The sequence below is a fragment of the Biomphalaria glabrata genome, chromosome 8 (genome assembly GCF_947242115.1).
Source record: "Biomphalaria glabrata chromosome 8, xgBioGlab47.1, whole genome shotgun sequence".
Classification (NCBI taxonomy): Eukaryota; Metazoa; Mollusca; class Gastropoda; family Planorbidae; genus Biomphalaria; species Biomphalaria glabrata.
In genome coordinates this window covers 16,214,800-16,238,055 of record NC_074718.1, presented here as the reverse complement: position 1 = coordinate 16,238,055, position 23,256 = coordinate 16,214,800, and the positions used below count along the sequence as shown (strand labels likewise).

At 32.8% G+C, this 23,256-nt stretch overlaps 1 protein-coding gene across 16 annotated transcripts in view; it reads left to right on the top strand.

The window, feature by feature from the left end:
* LOC106060049 (H(+)/Cl(-) exchange transporter 4-like) overlaps window positions 1–22,579 on the top strand; it is an 83,932-nt gene extending 61,353 nt beyond the window's left edge. For 14 of the 16 annotated variants that reach the window (XM_056038836.1, XM_056038835.1, XM_056038840.1 and 11 more), the window contains 18 exons: window positions 6,314–6,471; window positions 7,246–7,407; window positions 7,992–8,198; window positions 8,771–8,851; window positions 9,746–9,928; window positions 10,014–10,103; window positions 11,177–11,301; window positions 11,399–11,540; window positions 11,682–11,767; window positions 12,038–12,162; window positions 12,254–12,368; window positions 13,360–13,455; window positions 14,825–14,848; window positions 17,754–17,812; window positions 18,162–18,269; window positions 18,392–18,510; window positions 19,443–19,537; window positions 19,985–22,579. In XM_056038836.1, coding sequence (XP_055894811.1) covers window positions 6,314–6,471; window positions 7,246–7,407; window positions 7,992–8,198; window positions 8,771–8,851; window positions 9,746–9,928; window positions 10,014–10,103; window positions 11,177–11,301; window positions 11,399–11,540; window positions 11,682–11,767; window positions 12,038–12,162; window positions 12,254–12,368; window positions 13,360–13,455; window positions 14,825–14,848; window positions 17,754–17,812; window positions 18,162–18,269; window positions 18,392–18,510; window positions 19,443–19,537; window positions 19,985–20,075 — 2,066 coding nt within the window. In that variant the 3' untranslated portion in view covers window positions 20,076–22,579. Of the gene's footprint in view, window positions 1–6,313; window positions 6,472–7,245; window positions 7,408–7,991; window positions 8,199–8,770; window positions 8,852–9,745; window positions 9,929–10,013; window positions 10,104–11,176; window positions 11,302–11,398; window positions 11,541–11,681; window positions 11,768–12,037; window positions 12,163–12,253; window positions 12,369–13,359; window positions 13,456–13,975; window positions 13,988–14,824; window positions 14,849–17,753; window positions 17,813–18,161; window positions 18,270–18,391; window positions 18,511–19,442; window positions 19,538–19,984 lie in introns of all 16 variants that reach the window. The other 2 variants (XM_056038837.1, XM_056038838.1) reach the window with 2 other exon arrangements.
* The last annotated feature ends 677 nt before the right edge of the window (window positions 22,580–23,256 follow it).

Sequence of the window (23,256 nt, the reverse complement as noted above, 5' to 3'; positions counted from 1 at the left end):
AGACATTTCTCTTTCACTGACATTCTGACTATCGATGTAACCCTATGTATCTATTTAGACATTTCTCTTTCACTGACATTCTGACTATCGATGTAACCCTATGTATCTATTTAGACATTTCTCTTTCACTGACGTTCTGACTATCGATGTAACCCTATGTATCTATTTAGACATTTCTCTTTCACTGACATTCTGACTATCGATGTAACCCTATGTATCTATTTAGACATTTCTCTTTCACTGACATTCTGACTATCGATGTAACCCTATGTATCTATTTAGACATTTCTCTTTCACTGACGTTCTGACTATCGATGTAACCCTATGTATCTATTTAGACATTTCTCTTTCACTGACGTTCTGACTATCGATGTAACCCTATGTATCTATTTAGACATTTCTCTTTCACTGACGTTCTGACTATCGATGTAACCCTATGTATCTATTTAGACATTTCTCTTTCACTGACATTCTGACTATCGATGTAACCCTATGTATCTATTTAGACATTTCTCTTTCACTGACGTTCTGACTATCGATGTAACCCTATGTATCTATTTAGACATTTCTCTTTCACTGACGTTCTGACTATCGATGTAACCCTATGTATCTATTTAGACATTTCTCTTTCACTGACATTCTGACTATCGATGTAACCCTATGTATCTATTTAGACATTTCTCTTTCACTGACGTTCTGACTATCGATGTAACCCTATGTATCTATTTAGACAATTTCTCTTTCACTGACGTTCTGACTATCGATGTAACCCTATGTATCTATTTAGACATTTCTCTTTCACTGACGTTCTGACTATCGATGTAACCCTATGTATCTATTTAGACATTTCTCTTTCACTGACGTTCTGACTATCGATGTAACCCTATGTATCTATTTAGACATTTCTCTTTCACTGACGTTCTGACTATCGATGTAACCCTATGTATCTATTTAGACATTTCTCTTTCACTGACATTCTGACTATCGATGTAACCCTATGTATCTATTTAGACATTTCTCTTTCACTGACATTCTGACTATCGATGTAACCCTATGTATCTATTTAGACATTTCTCTTTCACTGACGTTCTGACTATCGATGTAACCCTATGTATCTATTTAGACATTTCTCTTTCACTGACATTCTGACTATCGATGTAACCCTATGTATCTATTTAGACATTTCTCTTTCACTGACATTCTGACTATCGATGTAACCCTATGTATCTATTTAGACATTTCTCTTTCACTGACGTTCTGACTATCGATGTAACCCTATGTATCTATTTAGACATTTCTCTTTCACTGACGTTCTGACTATCGATGTAACCCTATGTATCTATTTAGACATTTCTCTTTCACTGACATTCTGACTATCGATGTAACCCTATGTATCTATTTAGACATTTCTCTTTCACTGACGTTCTGACTATCGATGTAACCCTATGTATCTATTTAGACATTTCTCTTTCACTGACATTCTGACTATCGATGTAACCCTATGTATCTATTTAGACATTTCTCTTTCACTGACATTCTGACTATCGATGTAACCCTATGTATCTATTTAGACATTTCTCTTTCACTGACGTTCTGACTATCGATGTAACCCTATGTATCTATTTAGACATTTCTCTTTCACTGACATTCTGACTATCGATGTAACCCTATGTATCTATTTAGACATTTCTCTTTCACTGACATTCTGACTATCGATGTAACCCTATGTATCTATTTAGACATTTCTCTTTCACTGACGTTCTGACTATTGATGTAACCCTATGTATCTATTTAGACATTTCTCTTTCACTGACATTCTGACTATCGATGTAACCCTATGTATCTATTTAGACATTTCTCTTTCACTGACGTTCTGACTATCGATGTAACCCTATGTATCTATTTAGACATTTCTCTTTCACTGACATTCTGACTATCGATGTAACCCTATGTATCTATTTAGACATTTCTCTTTCACTGACGTTCTGACTATCGATGTAACCCTATGTATCTATTTAGACATTTCTCTTTCACTGACATTCTGACTATCGATGTAACCCTATGTATCTATTTAGACATTTCTCTTTCACTGACGTTCTGACTATCGATGTAACCCTATGTATCTATTTAGACATTTCTCTTTCACTGACATTCTGACTATCGATGTAACCCTATGTATCTATTTAGACATTTCTCTTTCACTGACGTTCTGACTATCGATGTAACCCTATGTATCTATTTAGACATTTCTCTTTCACTGACGTTCTGACTATCGATGTAACCCTATGTATCTATTTAGACATTTCTCTTTCACTGACGTTCTGACTATCGATGTAACCCTATGTATCTATTTAGACATTTCTCTTTCACTGACATTCTGACTATCGATGTAACCCTATGTATCTATTTAGACATTTCTCTTTCACTGACGTTCTGACTATCGATGTAACCCTATGTATCTATTTAGACATTTCTCTTTCACTGACATTCTGACTATCGATGTAACCCTATGTATCTATTTAGACATTTCTCTTTCACTGACGTTCTGACTATCGATGTAACCCTATGTATCTATTTAGACATTTCTCTTTCACTGACATTCTGACTATCGATGTAACCCTATGTATCTATTTAGACATTTCTCTTTCACTGACATTCTGACTATCGATGTAACCCTATGTATCTATTTAGACATTTCTCTTTCACTGACATTCTGACTATCGATGTAACCCTATGTATCTATTTAGACATTTCTCTTTCACTGACGTTCTGACTATCGATGTAACCCTATGTATCTATTTAGACATTTCTCTTTCACTGACGTTCTGACTATCGATGTAACCCTATGTATCTATTTAGACAATTTCTCTTTCACTGACATTCTGACTATCGATGTAACCCTATGTATCTATTTAGACATTTCTCTTTCACTGACATTCTGACTATCGATGTAACCCTATGTATCTATTTAGACATTTCTCTTTCACTGACATTCTGACTATCGATGTAACCCTATGTATCTATTTAGACAATTTCTCTTTCACTGACGTTCTGACTATCGATGTAACCCTATGTATCTATTTAGACATTTCTCTTTCACTGACGTTCTGACTATCGATGTAACCCTATGTATCTATTTAGACATTTCTCTTTCACTGACGTTCTGACTATCGATGTAACCCTATGTATCTATTTAAACATTTCTCTTTTGTGTTGCTGTTAATTTGTGTGTGTATGTGTGTGTGTGTAAACATAGATGGTCTGAACTCCTCCGTCTAGACTCTAGATCAAACCTATTTAGTTTTTTAACCACTCTTTAGGATTCAGTTAAGATTTCACCGTTTTCTTTTTTATGTTGTTTTTTAATTTCATTAATTATTTATTTTTAGCTGCCCCTACATGCACTAGCCTCAGTTTGACATGGAGGCGAACCAATTAATAGCAATCTTGTGTGTGTGTATTTATATATCCCGTGTACAGAATGAGCATTTTTGGTGAGCAAGAGTGTGAATAACTTTTAGTACTAAAATCCTCCTTTGGTTCTCCAATACTAAAAGTGTGCAAGAATCTGATTTCACAGTCACATACATCTTGCTGGAAATATAATAGGCTAGGGCTACATTGGTTTGACAACAAATCATTGTTATGGATTTAAACTGTCACGACACACACCATTATTAAAACAAGATTAATTATAATAAGTCTATTACATTGTATCACACAAATGGCATATCCAGATTTATCCACTTTTAACATATTCATGTGATGGGTTGGCATATGGCAAATAGTTTTTTTTCTACAGATTAAAATGGATGTATTATACTTGGTAGGTGCTATCACCACTTATGGTCTCCAAACCTGTGTCAATAAAAATGTATATCTTGTTGTATGCATATTTTTTTTTAAACAGGATTTTAAAAGGCAATCTGCTGCTTTCAATGTTTTCTGCAATTGACTCCCAGGAGCCTCCTAAGAGCTTGTGTTTTTTCACTTCTTTGACTACAGTCAAAACACCCAAATTTCTTTCACTTCTTTTCAGTCAAAACACCCAAATCTTCTTTCACTTCTTTGACTTCAGTCAAAACACCCAAATATATTTTCACTTCTTTGGCTTCAGTCAAAACACCCAAATATTCTTTCACTTCTTTGATTTCAGTCAAAACACCCAAATCTTCTTTCACTTCTTTGACTTCAGTCAAAACACCCAAATATTCTTTCACTTCTTTGATTTCAGTCAATACACCCAAATATTCTTTCACTTCTTTGACTTCAGTCAAAACACCCAAATATTCTTTCACTTCTTTGATTTCAGTCAAAACACCCAAATCTTCTTTCACTTCTTTGACTTCAGTCAAAACACCCAAATATTCTTTCACTTCTTTGACTACAGTCAAAACACCCAAATCTTCTTTCACTTCTTTTCAGTCAAAACACCCAAATATTCTTTCACTTCTTTGACTTCAGTCAAAACACCCAAATATATTTTCACTTCTTTGGCTTCAGTCAAAACACCCAAATATTCTTTCACTTCTTTGATTTCAGTCAAAACACCCAAATCTTCTTTCACTTCTTTGACTTCAGTCAAAACACCCAAATATTCTTTCACTTCTTTGATTTCAGTCAATACACCCAAATATTCTTTCACTTCTTTGACTTCAGTCAAAACACCCAAATATTCTTTCACTTCTTTGATTTCAGTCAAAACACCCAAATATTCTTTCACTTCTTTGACTTCAGTCAAAACACCCAAATATTTTTTCACTTCTTTGACTTCTAGTTCAAACACTTTCTATTTTCTATGTGTATCTAAATAGTCTTGTGTTTGTGTCAGCTGAAGGTTAGAGCACTTGTCTTATCTGAATTTTCTAGGTTCAACTTCAGGTATTCTATGTGACTGAAAGGTATTCCTTTGTACACCCAGCTCTAATAATGGCGTCTGTTAGCAAATAGAACCATAACTCTCCTCATTGGGCTTGGAGAATCTTGGATAACTTATTTCATTGCTCACTCTCATTTTTGTATTGTGTATTGTATGAGTGAATGCAAGGTTAGGTGTGAACAGAAGGACGTGCTAGCACATCTTGATGGAATGCCAAGTACTTGGGCTATTGCTTCACTCTGGATCAGCTTTCCATTGCATCTATTGATATTTGATTTTATATTTTTATTATAGTAGATTAATATTTCCAACCATCTCATTCACCTTTACACACACACAGACTGGTACATGACACTACAAGTGTACTTTTAACTGTTCATCCCTCTTGAACCTCTTGCAGTTTGATCATCCATACTTTAAATCAATCCACCCATAATTAGATTCATTGTTTAACCCAGCCACAGTTAAATCTACTTTTTGTATTAAACATTGACACAGAGCTCAACCATTCTTTGGTTTGGTTAGATCATCCATTCTTTAGTTTGGTTAGATCATCCATTCTTTAGTTTGGTTAGATCATCCATTCTTTAATTATTTTAGATCATCCATTCTTTAGTTTGGTTAGATCATCCATTCTTTAGTTGTGTTAGATCATCAATTCTTTGGTTTTGGTTAGATCATCCATTCTTTGGTTTTGGTTAGATCACCCATTCTTTGGTTTGGTTAGATCACCCATTCTTTGGTTTGGTTAGATCACCCATTCTTTGGTTTCGGTTAGATCACCCATTCTTTGGTTTCGGTTAGATCACCCATTCTTTGGTTTGGTTAGATCATCCATTCTTTATTTGGTTAAATCATTCAGTCTTTGGTTTTGGTTAGATCATCCATTCTTTATTTGGTTAAATCATTCAGTCTTTGGTTTGGTTAGATCATCCATTCTTTATTTGGTTAAATCATTCAGTCTTTGGTTTGGTTAGATCATCCATTCTTTATTTGGTTAAATCATTCAGTCTTTGGTTTGGTTAGATCATCCATTCTTTATTTGGTTAAATCATTCAGTCTTTGGTTTGGTTAGATCACCCATTCTTTATTTGGTTAAATCATTCAGTCTTTGGTTTGGTTAGATCATCCATGCTTTTGTTTTGGTTAAATCATTCAGTCTTTGGTTTGGTTAGATCATCCATTCTTTATTTGGTTAAATTATTCAGTCTTTGGTTTGGTTAGATCACCCATTCTTTGGTTTGGTTAGATCAACCATTCTTTGGTTTGGTTAGATCATCCATTCTTTACTTTGGTTAAATCACCCAGTCTTTGGTTATTCTTTCCATCATTTATTTAGTCTCTCTTCCTTCCCTTGTCATTGTATTTAATGTTTCTAAAAAATAATATTATGCAATGCCAATTACATTCTGAAAATGTTTTATTCTTGACTAGGCACTTGTGCAGGCATCATAGACATTGGTTCCTCTTGGATGTCAGACTTAAAGGAAGGTGTATGTCTGGAGGCATTCTGGTTTAACAGAGAACAGTGCTGTTGGAGTGGACCCAGTCTCAATTCAACTTCCATGAATGAGGACTCAGACTGTGATCAGGTGAGAAATTTAAACAGCATCAATATATGTTTAGTTCTTTCTGATTGATGCAATGTTCATTTTCTATCAAATTATCTAAGGGACTGCTTGGTTGGTAATTGAGTGTAATAAATTGGTTTATATTTTCTGCTCTCTGTAGTGAAACTCATCAATCTCTTTGTAATGGTCGTCTTTTCTTTACTTTGACACATTTTCTTCCTCCCATAGTCCACTGTCCCATGTGAGAAGTTTTTGGCCTAGAGTCTATTAAGGAATACAAAAAAAAAATGATTCTTTTGTGGAAGAACATTTTGTATGATTTTGATTCATATTTCGTCTTTTGTTCCTTTGGATTCCAAATCCAGATTTTCTTTGTTGTCGTTTTGCCCAGCACAATGTACAAGCTCTTATAGTCCTCCAATCAGATGTCAGCTATTTTAAGAGCTAGAAGGATTTAGAATTTGTAGAGAATGTAAACATTTCTGGAACCTTACAGAAGATTTACTTGACCTTGTAATCCAAACATTCACATTTACAATTTTATGATTTAATTATTTTCTTTCATAATCCTTTTGTCTAGGAAATAATTCAATGTGTCAAAATCTAGACCTAGAAAAATAAAAAATGTATGTTTAATTGAAAGAATTGACAAAAAAATGACTTTGATTAGGAAGATACTGAATAGATTGTATTAAAATTTCAAAATTTGATAATTTAGTTACAAATCTAATTAAATACATATTATTGTTTTTTTTTTAAGTATATTAATTTTTTTTTTATTCTTTCTGTACCCAGTGGTATTCATGGGGTCGAATGATGGGCAGTGGTGCTGGTGGTGCAGGCTCCTACATAATAGGCTACTTGTTCTACATCCTCTGGGCATTGTTGTTTGGTGTGTTGGCTGCTCTCTTGGTCAGAATGTTTGCACCTTATGCTTGTGGTTCTGGTATACCTGAGGTAAGTGTTTCCATAGTGTTCATGTGATATATAGGTCAGTGAAGAACTGATTTCATAGTTCACATTTTTTTTTCTTTTTTTTTCTTACATATATTTCCTGCTTGCTAAAAATACTCCCCCAACTGACCGACTCAAGTCGCTACTTAAAGTGATCAATTATGCTACCCAGTTTTATTTTGTTTTCTATTTGTTCTTAAAATCACTTACATATTTTCCTTCTCAAATTTATGTTGCAAAAAAAAAAATTGCAAATTAAACTTCTTTGTTTTTTGTTTTTTTTTGGTTGTTAGTTTGTTTGGGTTTTTTTTTAGGGGGGGGGGCGGAGATTGTTTTTTTTTAACAAGAATTCTCTTCTACCTTTTTAACTGATTATTTTTTTATGTTCTTAGAATGTTAATTTAATCTTTTGTGAATGGAGTTTTTTATAATTTTGAAATGCATTAGTACGTCAGTTGGCATGAAGAAGAAATAAGTGTCCCCTATTAGGTTTATTTTATTTGCTTAAAAAACATGTCAGCTCAATCATCATATAAAATATAATAAGACAAACTTTTTATGGACATTTTATTTTCATTTGTTACCAGATTAAAACAATTCTGAGTGGTTTCATTATCCGTGGCTACTTGGGCAAGTGGACACTCCTCATCAAGTCATTAGGCATGATGTTGTCTGTGGCAGCAGGTCTCAGCCTGGGTAAAGAAGGTCCTTTTGTCCATGTGGCCTGTTGTTGTGGCAACATTTTCTCCTACCTCTTTCCAAAGTATGGGAGAAATGAAGCCAAGAAAAGGGAAGTAAGTACCATTTTATTGGATCATTTTGTGAGAGCTTATACAGATATTGTTATATAATGTCTTAGTTGGATAAGTTTCAACCTCAGAGGCTATAATAAAATAAGCTTAAAGCCTGTTTACTTTATATTTGTAATGCTTTGCATAGATGTTTGCTGTTAAAAGTAGACAAAGTTTTTGTAATTTAATTTTTGTGTAAAAAAATTGTTATAAGTATTAAAATTTATTATTTATTTAAAAAAAAAAGTATTAGAACCTTATCTTTAACATGGTTTGGAAAACAAATGTTGAATGTAACTTGAATAGATTCATATTATGGTTGTAATAGGTGTAATTGTATTTCTTCTTGACCTATAAAATTTACAGCAAAAATACATTTAATGCTTAAAGAACTGGGTCTGTCTATGTACAAACTAGAACCACACATTCATTCTGTGTGTTTTTAAAACAGTATAAAAACAGTATAATTGTGGTGATCCTAACATTGGATAAGAACAACATTGGTCGTTTGTAAATTATATTCAGCCTTAAGTCTCAACAACAGTTCAAAGTCTTTATTGGGCTTCTCTTATCAGGTTTTGTCTGCAGCTGCAGCAGCTGGTGTGAGTGTGGCTTTTGGTGCCCCTATTGGTGGAGTACTCTTTAGTTTGGAAGAGGTGAGTCTTATCAGGTCCTAAAGTTTAAAAACAATTTATAGATTTTACATTTCTTTGTACAAATTCCAGAAATGTCATTGCTAGACTAATATAAGATCCTAAATCTCTCTCTCTGATACACTAAAATAAAAATTGACAAGAATTTTTGCTAGAGTCCATCTAATGTAACTTTTGTTAAAATAAATATTCTTTTGGTATTTTATTGGGCTTATGACAAAAGATATACTTTTCTCTAGTTTTGTAGCCAATGAATAATAAATTGAAATTGTCAACCTTACCAGGACTCTAACTCAAGACACTCTATCCATTAGTCTTACATTTTCACAATCATGAAAGTCAATGAAATAGTTCAAATATCTAAATGCAACACTATGATATTAAAAATGTTTAACATATATATATATTTTTCATGTTTATATATGCTTAATTCACTTGATTACAAAGCGCATTCAATTAACAGAAAATTAAATGCACCACGTACAGTAAACTGTTTGATAACTTCATTTGTCAATAAATGCAAGGTTTATTGTAATAAGCAAAATATAACATCAATGCCTCTTATGTTCTTAGCACCATGATCCTAAATAAAAGCACTATATAAAATCATTACTATTTTAAGTTTGTATTTTATAGCAAAATAGTTTAAAGAGGTTCTTTCTCAGTTGTGTATAACAAGAACAACTCTGTGTTGGATTTCTTCCTATTTTTTACATTTCTTCTAACAGTTTCCCTTATGTTTAAGATCTAGAATCTATATGGAAACTAAACATTTTGTGATTTTAGTCTCAATAATTCATAAAACCTTTTATTTTAATGTACTAAAAGCTATTTTGCAAGGAATCAACTGTTTTGTTTGTGTTTTTGTCACTTGACTGTACTTTTTTATTTGTGTAGGTCAGTTACTACTTCCCACTGAAAACATTATGGAGATCTTTCTTCTGTGCACTGATTGCTGCATTTATCTTGAGATCCATCAATCCCTTTGGCAATGACCATTTGGTGATGTTCTCTATAGACTACAATGAACCTTGGACCTTGCAGGAGTTGATTCCCTTTATTCTCATTGGAGCACTTGGGGTACAGTAAAACACTTTCCAGTGTACATTTGTGTATTCTTATTTTGTTTTGGGATTGATTTACAAGAACATCTCTTGTCCTTCAGGGTCTCTTTGGTAAATTCTTCATCAAGTTTAACATCATGTGGTGTAGATATAGGAAGATGTCTCGCCTTGGAAACTATCCAATCTTTGAGGTAAGTCTGTTTGCCTGATACATTGCCATATGTGATGGGAAGTTAAATATTAGACCGAAATCTGTCTTGGGTGGTTAAGTTTAAGTTAAGTTATTGATCAATGTTATATTTCCCATATTTGAAATTAGCCAAGTGGAGTGGTGAGTTTTTCCTAAATTCAAAATGTATAGTTTACTTATTTTAAATTATCAGCTATAAAAGTGTCTTGTTGCCTAGAAATTTAAACAGAAAAAAAAACACTGTATGGCGTGATACAAATTTCTTCCATATAGATATTTGAAGAACTTCATTATTGAAATGTTGATCGCTATTAATTTCTTTTCATTTTGTTTCACCAAGAAAATATATTTGTGTATAAAATATACTCAAACAGAATATTGTTTTGTGCTTCTCTTATTTTACTCTTTTTGGTCTTTAAGTTTGAACTTTTCAAAGTAAGAAATAATTTAGATCAACTCTAATACTTCTAATACTAGAATTCTTGTACTTCTTATTCCACCAGTTACTTCTATTGGGTAGCAGTGCTAAAGGTGTATGGTCACATGTCCTGAGTATTTCAGCTAGTTGATTGGTTGGCTTTCTTGAAAGTGGCCACAAACATCTTGATATTGTCCTTCTTGAGTGGACTTCATTGAAATCTACCTGTTGTAGATTTACCTGTGCACAATATTTTTGTTTCTGTTCTTGTTAGAGATAGAAGTTAAGAGACATGTGCTTTGTTTCAATGAGTTGACAGAAGAGTTAGGAGAGAGTGAAAATTATAATTTTAGTTTTCTTAGTAGCAACAGCTATATTTCTTTACATTGATTTTTTTTTCTTTGATTAAAATGTAAAAGATCACTTCCCCTGTCCCTTCCGATCAGTCTTGTACTAGGATCAGAATCTCTGCCATTTACAGGCCTGTCCATCCCTAATGGGTTTTTTATATATTGCAAAATGAGCCTGGAAATGTTAAAACAACTAAAATAATAAATGGAATGGATTCGAAACCATGAGCCTGTTTTTTTTTTCTCATTATTCAAATCTCTGTAGAGCACATGATCAAATGGTTCAAATCTAATGTCTTCTCACAGGTGCTTGGCATTGTCTTTATTACTGCCTTGCTCAGTTACCCCAATCCATATACCAGGATGAACTCCAGTGAACTTATTAGACTCCTAGTCAGTCGCTGTGGACCAGAGGATGATACAGAAATTTGGTAGGACTTGAACCTTCATAGGAATGTCTGTTAGGATTCAACTAAAGTGCTTCTATGTGTCTCTGTGTGTTTATCACTTTCTTTCCCCCATCTACAGTGATTATAAGCGAAGCAGCAATATAACTGACCCGTTCAAGTGGTCTGCATTAGCTGGTGCAGGTGTGGGAAGTGCAGTTTGGAAACTGGCCCTGGCACTCATCTTTAAGATGATTATAACCATTTTTACATTTGGTATTAAGGTATTTTATTTACCTCAACTTGAAATACATTTTTATAATATAAAATAAGCTTTTTTTAATGCAATAAATGTTACTAATAACCTTCATTATTTTTCTTCATTATTGTTTTTTTAACATTTACAATTTATTCTTTCTGTGCAGATTCCAGCTGGTTTGTTTATTCCCAGCATGGCAGTGGGTTCAATCATAGGGAGAATTGTAGGCATTGGTGTGGAGCAATTAGTTGTGTAAGTATTTACCATTGGAAATTATAGTCACTCCAAGTTTTTCATCCTGACAAGCTTTGATTGTCTAAATAGTTACAGATTTGTGATACAAGTTTATAATCATAAGTTCATTATCTTTTCCTTCAGACATTAGCTTTTCAATGTATTTTGAAGGGATTCTCTATGGTTTTGCTTCATATCATTTATAGTTATGCAAAAATAAAATGTCCCTTTCCCCACCAGTAACCTTTTTACTATACAGTATTAGGATAATGTTTCCACTTTTTACAGGAACAATGCTAACAGTGTGTTCTTTTCCAATATTTGTGAGTCCCAAGGTAAATGTATCATCACACCAGGACTCTACGCCATGGTGGGGGCTGCAGCTGCCCTTGGTGGAGTCACACGTATGACAGGTCAGTCCATCATCAGCATGTAGGATGGGAAGGATAGGGTTCTTATCAGTTTGTAGCGGTGCTTCCAATTGCCTTGTGTTTTACCTTTCAGTTTCACTTGTGGTCATCATGTTTGAATTGACCGGTGGTCTGGAGTACATTGTCCCCATGATGGCTGCTGCAATGACCAGCAAGTGGGTTGGTGATGCCCTAGGTAGAGAAAGTATGTATCCTTTGAAATAGAATCGTTCTCTGAGAAGTTACCTTTACAAAGTTTTAACTTTGTTTTCACAGCTCAAGAAAGCACTGAGTATGTAGCATTATCAACTTTAAAAGCTATATAAGGATTTATTTCTTTTTTATTTCAATAGAAGACAATAACTACTTTGCTATACGTGTTCATAATTGTATTAGACCTAATAAAATACTCCTCCTGACACATAGGTGTTATACAAACAAACAAAATTTTATAAAGCATCTAAATGAATTCTTTAGAACTAAATGAAATAAAGATGCATGTATTACTTTGTTTTGTTCAACACACTGAATGAATTCTATTCTTTAAAATAAATGCCTTCTTGTTGTCTATCTTATATAGTACAGACGTTACTTCAAAAAAGAAGATAATTACATCCTTCTCATTTCATGTGTCAATCTAGTCATGCATGTTAATAATTGACTCTTCAAAGACGTTTTTCCTGGCAGATTCAGGCAATCCATTCCATACATATATAACATAATTTTAACTAAATAAATGGATAAATTAATAAACTAATATTCTTTCTACTATTCTCTGTTTGATTATCATGTGATATTAATTAATTAGATTTATCTCATTTTATTGTAATTGTCATAGTTTTCATGTTAAATAACTTATTCTAAACAGAGGTAATTTATAGGTTTAACTATTTCAAATCTTTAGAACAATGATTTGTTTAATTTTATAAAACATCTTTTTTTTAAATCTAAAATTACATTTTAATTTATTTTGCTCTTATTCAAACTGGATTCCAACTGAGCAAGTTGTAAACAAGAATGTTGTTTGTCACTCTAAAAAGTTAAATCTAATGATTCATTCATAATCTTTTTTTCCATCTTAAAACTAAAATATTGAACTTTAGCATTGAAATATTTTATAATTTAAGTCTTAAAAAAAGTAACTTTTCACTGTAGTCTAAAAGTTTGGCTTCGTTACATAAACCTTGACAAGCCATTCAGTTATGATGCTCACATAGCCCTCAATGGATATCCATACCTTGACCACAAGGAAGAGTTTACACATACAACAATAGCAGCTGATGTCATGAGGCCACGGTAAGCTGATAAGTAGCATTTCCTAGATTGCATAAGATTGTACATGATGTGCTCACTCAATTGAAAGACTCAAAATGCTTGTTTAACCTGTGGCCTGTCTTAACATCTTTAAAAATGAGTTTGGACAGATTAAAGTTTTGAGCCAGTTTGATTTATCCTTTAACATATTAACATTTTTTGACAGATTTTTTGTCCAAGTATTTAATTCTCTTTTTATTGAAACATAAGTTTCCCAAACATGTCAGTGAGGCAAAGCTAAAATATTCTGTAATTACTAAATAGAGTGAAATGGACATAAAGACTATATCAAATATTGTTAACTAATTTGTTATGAGCATGCCCCATCACTTTGCTGTTTGGGAAGCTGATAAAATAACTTTGAGTTTAACATTTTGTTATTCTTAGTAACTCTTTCAAAACTTGATGGCATCAATGTCTTGTCTTACTTACTGTGAACATGTCATATCCATTTTGTCATCTGAACTAAAATTGTACATTTTATTTCCATCTTTTTTCTTAGACTCAGTTTCAGGTTTGCAGTCCACACAGAATTTTTTTTTTTTTTCTTCAATTTGTTTTTCACCTAATTTGTATATATCTGCCTTGTATAGAAAAAAAATGTTTGTCCTGCAACCATTTTCTTTAGACGTTTTCCTTGATGTTGTCCATTTTGGTCAACTTTATGACTTGCATCTTGCCAGATGTTTTGAGTTACAGAAATACTTCATTGGCTTTTTTTTTTTGTAGTGAGGCAGTAGAATCAGAACCACTAGCTGGGGGTTGATTCAGTCAAAATTAATGTAGAAACATCTAAAGCATTAGTTTGTTCATATGTGCCAGCTTGTAGTTGTTTATATTAAAAGAACACATTAGTTATAGAAGTATGCTCCAACAATCCATTATTAATTGTAATATCAGTTGACAAGAACCAAGTGAGAGTGAGGACAAACATGACTGACCCTTTCATTTACCTCAAGTTTGAACAATAAAAAGGATCAAATATTTTCCCTTTTTTTTATTCTGAAGCATTTTTTCTTTATTCACCTTGTTTTGTTTTTTTGTTGGTCTATGGTTTGGGGTTAAAGACATTAATTATTCCTTTATAAGGATTTGGTGGACACATTTGTTGACCACACCAATACATTAGATATGAAAGTCATTTTTTTGTAAAGACTTATGATGTTTAAGAAAAGTATTGCATCCTTGTTTTAAGGTACTATAGTGGTCATTGTGTTAACATTGGCTTTGTTCTACTAGCTCATTTGTTTCTTAAACTTGTGTCTTTCTCTTCTATCCTCTGACTGGCCAGCATTCCATCATGATACTTATCTTGTTATACTCTATTAACCCAACTCTCCCATCACTCTAGCTACTGGCGCTATGGAACTGGCGTGTGAGTTTTATGTCTTGTAATCAACAAAATCAACTCTGTGTTTGCAACTAACACTTTTGTGTATCTATTAATTATATCACAATCATTTGTGTGTATAGTTGTGCATGTCTTTGTGTGTGTGTTTGTCAAAGCCGAAAAGAGGGGGGGCAGAGAGAGTGTTTTTTTAGAGCAATAGAGAGTAAAGCATTAAGTGTGTAAACAAACAAAAATCTTTAGTATAAAGTAACAGACATGTCAAGATGTAAACTTCCATATTATGAGCATCATAGAACTAAAACTTTACAGTGCTACTTGATTTCTATTGAATAACTGCTTCCTGCCTGTTCATTCTGAATGTCATTCAAGCAAAGAAGAAAAACAGAGACACATTTCATGTCACGGAAAACTTTTAAAATTATCTCTCAAAGTATATGAGGTCATGTAAAATTCTGTCCGCTAAAAGTAAGCACAGTAAAACCTATTTATTGTTGGTCAATTTATTAATCTAATGCAATGAATTCCTATCTGTTTACAAATCCCATGTACTCATTTGGTTGAGACATTGTTTTCTGACTCTATATATCACTGTACACAAGTCTAGGACACTCATGTGTGTGTTGTCTGTATAGAAGTTACATACCAATATAAATGTTAGACAGTACTTACTGCATGTGGCCCAATGTTCACAGAAACCAAATGTAGTCTAATGATGTTCATAGTTCAAGCTATTGGATCATTTTGTTGAAAAGTTTTTCCCATCCAAAATGTAGTGTATTATAATAGTGGTTTTTTTTTTTAATTAATATCTTCAAATTTATTTTAAACAAATCTAGAATCAAATAATCTTAATTGTTTAAAGGTCATTGTGTGCAGGATGTAATTACCTTCCCTTGCTTTTCCTCTCTGACAATGTTTTATCTAATTATGGGACAATGCTGCCTTATTAATAATTTTCACTTGCATTAAATGGAAGTGGACATTTTGCTTACTCTGGAAATGCTAATATCATTTATGGTATTAAAGAACTTTTTTTTTATATATCATTTTTCAAATTTTAAAGTTGCTATTTTAAATATTTATAAAATGTATTTATTTCAAACACCAATGGTAATTAATTCTATGTAACAAATGAGAATAATGAAAACATTCTATACACATTTTCCCCAGTTATCACCCAATCAGTTACTCTGCCTAGTCCTTTAATTTAGTTTGATTTTAATGATAGCTTTGTCCAGTGTTTCCCAAACTTTTTCCTTGACAAAACATTGTGCTTTTTTTTAGGTTATTAAATTTTTAAAAATTTAAGCCATTGTATCAGTTTAGCTTTTTTTTTTCTTTTTTTTTCCCAAGTATAAAACTTTTTAACAATCTATATATTGATATCAATCTTCTAGACTTTGACTTTGTTGCAACATAAGAGAATTTGTCTTCCCACAAAAGGTTGTAGGAAACTGAAGAACAAATAAACAACAATGAAAGCTTGTTTTAAAATATTGTGATTCATATTTAATGGTTCATCTTTTAGTTCATAGACATGTTAAAGAATTTATTTTATTCTAAAGAAGGACATACTAGTTAATTATTCCAGTAGTTCGTGGAACACCTATTCAGGCCTGGTGGTAACCTAGTGTTCCACGGAACACAGTTTGGGAAACACTGCCTTAGTTAATCAAAAGTGATAATAATTCATGAAATTATTCCTGTCCCAGACTTGCACTCAACTGTATGGGAAAATGTCATGTAACCACAAGGTTTTGATCCTGTATTTTTAAATGGGGAACATTTGCTTCTCTGAATCCAACACTATACATAGTTTGATGATTGATGGCAATAGACATTAAAATTGTGATAGGTTTATATCATTTATATCAGTTTGATTTCTAATCAAGCTTCACAAAAAAAACACTTAATGCACTGCTTTTTTTTTTATATTTTCTTACATACAGTCATCAATTATTTTTTAGTTGGCTTTCAATTTTTTTTTTGTGCTCATGATAAACTTTTAGTTAGTACAAAAATAAAATCCATTAGCTAAAGGACTTTCATAAAGATATTTAGCTACAGTATCTACTTTGTGTCAGTGTTAATTATACAGTCATCAAGAACTGTATAGCGATTTCTTTGTTGTCAGTACATAGAACTTCAGTACTGTTGGAGTAGTTAGTTGTTTGTTTTTATGTATCTACTGGAAATCATAAAATTATAAACTTCTAAAATGTATATTAGTATTACATTTCAATAATTTTATGAATGAGAATGTTATCAAAAAAATAAAATATAATTATCACTAACTTCAACATTTTAATATTGTGAATAAAAAGCTTATCTAGTCTACTTCTTGTTCAATGTAAGAATAATTAAATTTCTTTTAATGCTTATTTATTTGTTTCCATTTAATAAAACCATTCTCAAAGTACTGTTATTCTGTTAGCTCATATCCACAATAATTAATTTACCAAAATAGATTCAATTTAGTTCATTGTCTTAACATCAATCTTACAATTAGTAGGTTTGATATCTTCCAATCATAAAGTCTTTTTGAAAAATTCCCTGTCACTTGTCTGGTGAACTATGAAGACAAAGTGTTCTATTCACTTATTGCTTCCAGTCCTACCTTAGAATCTCACAAACAGTGAAGTCTGTTCATTATTTCTTTATTGTCTGCCTTCATTTCTTTTTCCTGCTACTGTACCTTGTCTGAAAGTCTTCACATTTTCTGAGAATTTGTGAGATGGTCATACTTGGCCAAACCTTCACTTGTGACTTAACCATACCTTGACTTGTGACTTGGCTCACCTCCCACTTGAGTTCTTATACCTCCTAAGTTTTTAATAATGAAACCAAAAAAAATTAAATCTTTTTCCTGAGACTTTTTGGTTTCTGTAAAAAAAAAATTCATTAATATTCTATCTTGACCTCTACACAGGAGAAATGATCCCCCACTGGCAGTCATCACTCAGGACTCTATGACAGTGGAAGAAACTGGTGAGTGTATATGTTGATTTAATTATTAGTTAGCTTTTTTTCCCTTCACTGCAGTTAGTCTTTCATGTAGACATATTAGTAAATATTATCAAAAACTTGGAATATTAACTAATTATTAAGCTGAGGTCTAACTTTTTTTCCTTTCAATTCATGTTATACTATTTGATTTCCCTCTGTCAGAACATAAAAAGAGAATTTAAATGAAAATGTTTTCTTTAGTCATTTATCTTAGGGCACTAGTTTCTGTTCTTTAAATTTAAGGGCTAAGACTTAATTGGTAAACACACCCAGATTTACGTTTTAAAATGCCAGCCTTAGTCAATAATCTCAATTTTGTGTGTGTGACTAGAGAGTCTACTGAGGAATACAGAGCATAATGGCTTTCCTGTGGTGGTCTCCAGGGAGTCTCAATATTTGGTAGGGTTTGTGCTTAGAAGGGATCTCAATCTAGCCATTGGTAAGTTTGTTGCTTTTTGATACTTATTGATATTCTATTTATATTTATTTATTATTTATTTATATTAAATTAAATTAAGTTTATTCTTTTTAAATGAACTTCCTGTTTATTATTTTTCTTAGCCAATGCTCGCAAAACATCAGAAGGTGTGGTCAGTAACTCTATCATCTATTTTACTGGACATGTCCCAGTTGACCCCAATGGACCAGCACCACTGAAATTGAGAAAAATTTTAGACATGGTCAGTGACTTGTTTTGTTTTTAGTTTAATTTTAGTTACTTACCCCTAAGACATTTGTTTGTTTGTTATTTAAAGTGCATTTTATGTTTGAGCCAAGTAGCAATTTTAAGTGTTATTATTACACTTGCTTTACTTGAAATCATTGTCATCACAATGGCTTAATTTTATTTAAACTAATGTGTAAAGCTGAGTAGATTCTGTGACCTTAGTCGAGACCATTCGTTATAGAACACTGACCTGCGGCATCACAACCTCTGGGCAATGGAGACCAATTGCTTATTGCCATGTTACAGATCTGTATGACATGGCAAATGGTCAGTGTTCATGCATTCTATGATGATTGGTCTCTTCTTAGTCCAGGCCTCAAGTGCTGCTATTAAACCATGTCCACTGTACACTAGAATTTGTACTTATTTCTTTCATTAGGCCCCACCTACTTCTTACATTGACAAAGTCATTTGGAGAAATCTTGTTAGTTTTGCTAGTTAGGTTTCCTACATAATTGTCACTGGCTATTGCATGGTCATTGTAATCTTGTATTTCTAGAAGTAACTCTAGAGGCACAATATCCAAACATCTGCCAGAAAGTGAGAATACATGCACACAAGTCAAACTTTGGGAAATTGACTATTGAAATATGACCAGCTTGAATCATGTCCTAAATAAGCACACACAATACTTCAAGTGGAAAATATCAGTGTGATAGTGTCAAATAATAAAACCAAAGTTTATGTTTCTAACCATTATGATACTCTCTTTCCCCATTCTTGGTTCTGCATAGAAGTTTAGTTTTTGCTTGGCACATGTATGAAAAATGAAACTCTTTTATCAGCACATCATGTAAGGTTTGAAAGGAAATCACAGGGGTTTTGGTATTCCTTATATTATTCGTCTATGTTTAAATGTTTGACTATGTATTTCCTTTTCTACAGGCTCCAGTGACCATAACTGACCAGACGCCAATGGAGACAGTAGTGGAAATGTTCAGGAAATTGGGACTTAGACAAACATTGGTCACTCACAATGGGTAAGTCATTGCAACATTTTTGTGAGTACCTTTTGTTTCTTAGAGTAGCAGGAACATTTAGAGATATTAAATCAATGGGCTGTCTACTAATAATGTTTTCATATAGGAATTTTTTCATGTCTCTATTATCAGATAACCTTTTTTTTTTTAAATTGTTGAATAGAGATTTGCCTCTTGCCCCATTGCTATAATTCTTTGATTTATTTACCAGACATGTTCTATAAAATAGAAGCTCAAAGGTTAGCATTTTTTTAGGGAGAAAAGGTAGGGGAGTGAATCACTATTAAAATAACACTGATGTAATCACTTTTTTTTTCTATACTTGCTACTAATTGTCCCCTGCAATTCCATCTTATTTTTGATATGACAATAATTAGATTGTATGATGGTTGTGATATTTGACTCTGAGACCAGTTTATTTCATTAGCTTTTATTATTTAAACACAGCCGCCTGCTTGGTATCATCACCAAGAAAGATGTCCTTCGACACATTGCTCAGCTGAGGAACCAGGACCCAGAGTCTATTCTCTTCAACTAGATCTGTCTGTTGGCACTATGGATGTGTTTGAGTTAATATCCTTAGTCAGGGATTGACACTCTGTCATGAAAGATGTCACAGGACTCGCGACATCAGCTCAAGCTGCTTTTTAGGTCTGCACAAACTTTTGAAGTCTGCTTAGCATGTTCTGGTGTATTTTTTTAAAAAGGGTGACAAAATTATTTTGGCTTCAATTGCAGCCTTTTTTTTTTTTGACTCCTGTTTGTTTGTATTTTGACTGGATGAGCTATGTAGTAGTAGACCACGAGGGCAATTAGTTTGTGTTTGTGTTAAATAGCTTGTGAGGCCTAGCCAGTGTTTGTGTTTGTGTTAAATAGCTTGTGAGGCCTAGCCAGTGTTTCATTGCTAATAATCTTCTGATCTTGCCCTCTTTCACATGTCTAAAAAGTTGTGTTTTTTTTTTCTAAAGTTTTATTGAAGCTAGTGCAGAATAAGTGTCAATCTCCATCATAATCTTGGATTCCTTTTTTTTTGGGGGATAAACTTAAATTTCATAAGCATTCCATTAAGGTCATGTATTAGATGTCATGTCATGTTGATAATTACAATTAGTTTTGCAACACTCGCTACATTATTACAGGAAAGTGTGTTTCATTTGGTGCATTCATTCATTGGCACTGATAAACCTGACTACCAATTGGAAATAACTTGAGTGTACTACATCACCAGAGTCACATATGACCCACAAAATAGATAGTCAATTTAACAAATGCTCAAACAGTTGCTCATAGTGAACCTCTATGATATAAAGACTTCAGACCTATCATTCTAAAATCATTGCTATTTACTTCATTTTGTTGTATATTGGTTGTATATTGCACTACAGAATGTCATGTCGTTAAAAACTGTAGTGAAGGCTAAAGGTCATAGTAGTCAATTTCTTCTCTAATAATTCTTAAACTATTTTTCTTTCATGTGAAGTGACTATACATTCTAAGAAGCATGTTTCTGGTCAAATGAAGTGACAATAATAATAATAATAATAATCTATATTATCTATAAGGACATTTTGTCTTACTATTAGTGCTTTACACCAAACCAAACATTATAACTATAGAAAACCAAACTATACATTGACACCAGAACCAGTTTACTTGCATACATTGTGCTGGTCTAAAATAGGTTTTTCTTAGTTGTTGTTGTCTAATAGACTACTTGTAAATGGAAATCAGTATTCAATTTTCTTGTTCATAAGAGATGTCTTGATAGTTTGTGTTATTATACACACACAAATGCTTTATTGATACAATTGTAAAAAAAAAAATGATATAATCGCTGGTCTTTTTATAATTTCAATGTGTTGTTCTGTTGTGAACAAGTTCTATCGTATATCATTTGTGTTGGTTGTATGTCCAGCTAAGGGAGTTCAATCTGTTGGAACCTATCAAGAGTTTCATCACTTCTTGTTTTGTTTTGTTAAAGTAAAATGAAAGAAATGACAAGTGTTTATGGTAAGTGTGATCTAGAGATGGAATGTGTCTACAATTTATACTTATCAATTAGTTCATCATTAGTCTGTGATATTAGACGGGTCTGTTTTGTGTGTGTGTGTGTAACTTTGCATTAATAGTCTCTGTGTTTGGAGAGATGGGTTGTTTTATTTTTTTTTGTCACCATTAAAATGCTATTGAGATTAAAGACAGTATGATTAGTGCATCAAGACTTACATAATGTGCTGGGCTCTCAACTCATGTTGCTCTGTTTTAAGCTGACTGAATTCTATTTCCTGGTAGAAACTTGATTGTAGGCAAACAAGGAAATGTGTTGTTGTTTTTTCATGCATTGACTAGCTATGAGAAGGAGATGTGTACTATTAGCAGTTGGTCTAGTCCATCCACTAGCCCCTAACCCTGTGCTTGAATTCATTGAAATTTCACAATAATCTTGGACAGCTTTATTTCCCTTGTATTCAGTTTTCTTGTTCATCAGCCAGAACTCCAGTGTGAATGGGATTTGATTTGTACTTTTTTTTTAAGTTGGCAGGTGCAAGGCTATAACTTGCAATACTCAATGCCTCATGTTAATCCATTATTTTAATGATGTGTAGGTGAGTTGTTTACAGGTCAGTGATTTTATGGATACTCTATGGACCATAGAAGATACTAGATCTAAATGTTTTGTTTTAAATTAATCAGTTCACTATTCAGTTTCATGTGTCCATGTATGTGTACATAGGTGTGTTCCTGTGGATGAACAAGTCTGTCCATGTACTGTGTATGCTGTGTACAAATTTAAAACAAACTATGTACAATACAATACTCTGTCATTTTGAACCAACTTCACTTGTTTTACTCATATTAAGTAATTCATGCTATTTATATTTATTATTTGGTGAGCCCCATTGGGAATATTGGCAAAATGTGTTTAGCTCTGGATCATTAGGCCAGATTTTGTGTATGTAAAAATGAAGCCATTCCTGTATTTGATGTCAAAAGTAGGTGTTACTTTTAATAAAAGTCAATAAAATATTTCGGCAATCTAAACTTTGTTGGTTTTTTTTTTTCTTTACAACAAAATGTTTCATGTAAAATTTGACTGTAAAATTTTAATATGTTCCACCATTCCCTTTGCATCTTTTCATGTGAATAAAGAGGCCAATCCTAGATACACATTTGTGGTCACAGGTTAGACATTTGTGATCACCAGAAAATGGAGCATGGGTGTAGCCAGGGGTGCCCTGAATCCTCCCCTAGAGGGAGGTGGAACTTTGTGACTTTTTTCTTGTAATTTGGTTTATTGTAGGTGATATTTTAATATTAAACCATCATTTGCACCATAGCAGCCAGAGGGTTTTCAAGTTTAAAACCCCCCTATATTTTTAGATTAAGAACCCCCCTCCCTCTTCAATATTAAACTAAAGTGAAATAAAGTCACCAAATTCTACGAGCGTAGTCAAAGGGGGGGGTGAGTTTAAAACCCCCCTTCCAGATGGTTTTCACGAAAGACTTCCCTTTTCGATAACAAAATATAAACAAAACTACAGTCACTAAATTCCATGAGCGTAGCTAAGAGTGGTTTTGAGGCTAACCCGCCTTTCCAATGAAAGGAAAAGCAAAGCTACAAATACTACATTTCGTGAGTGTAGCCAAAATGGGTTATCCTTCCCTCCTCCAGTAAAAAAAAAAACTACAGTAAAACTATACTTATCAATATGTACCAG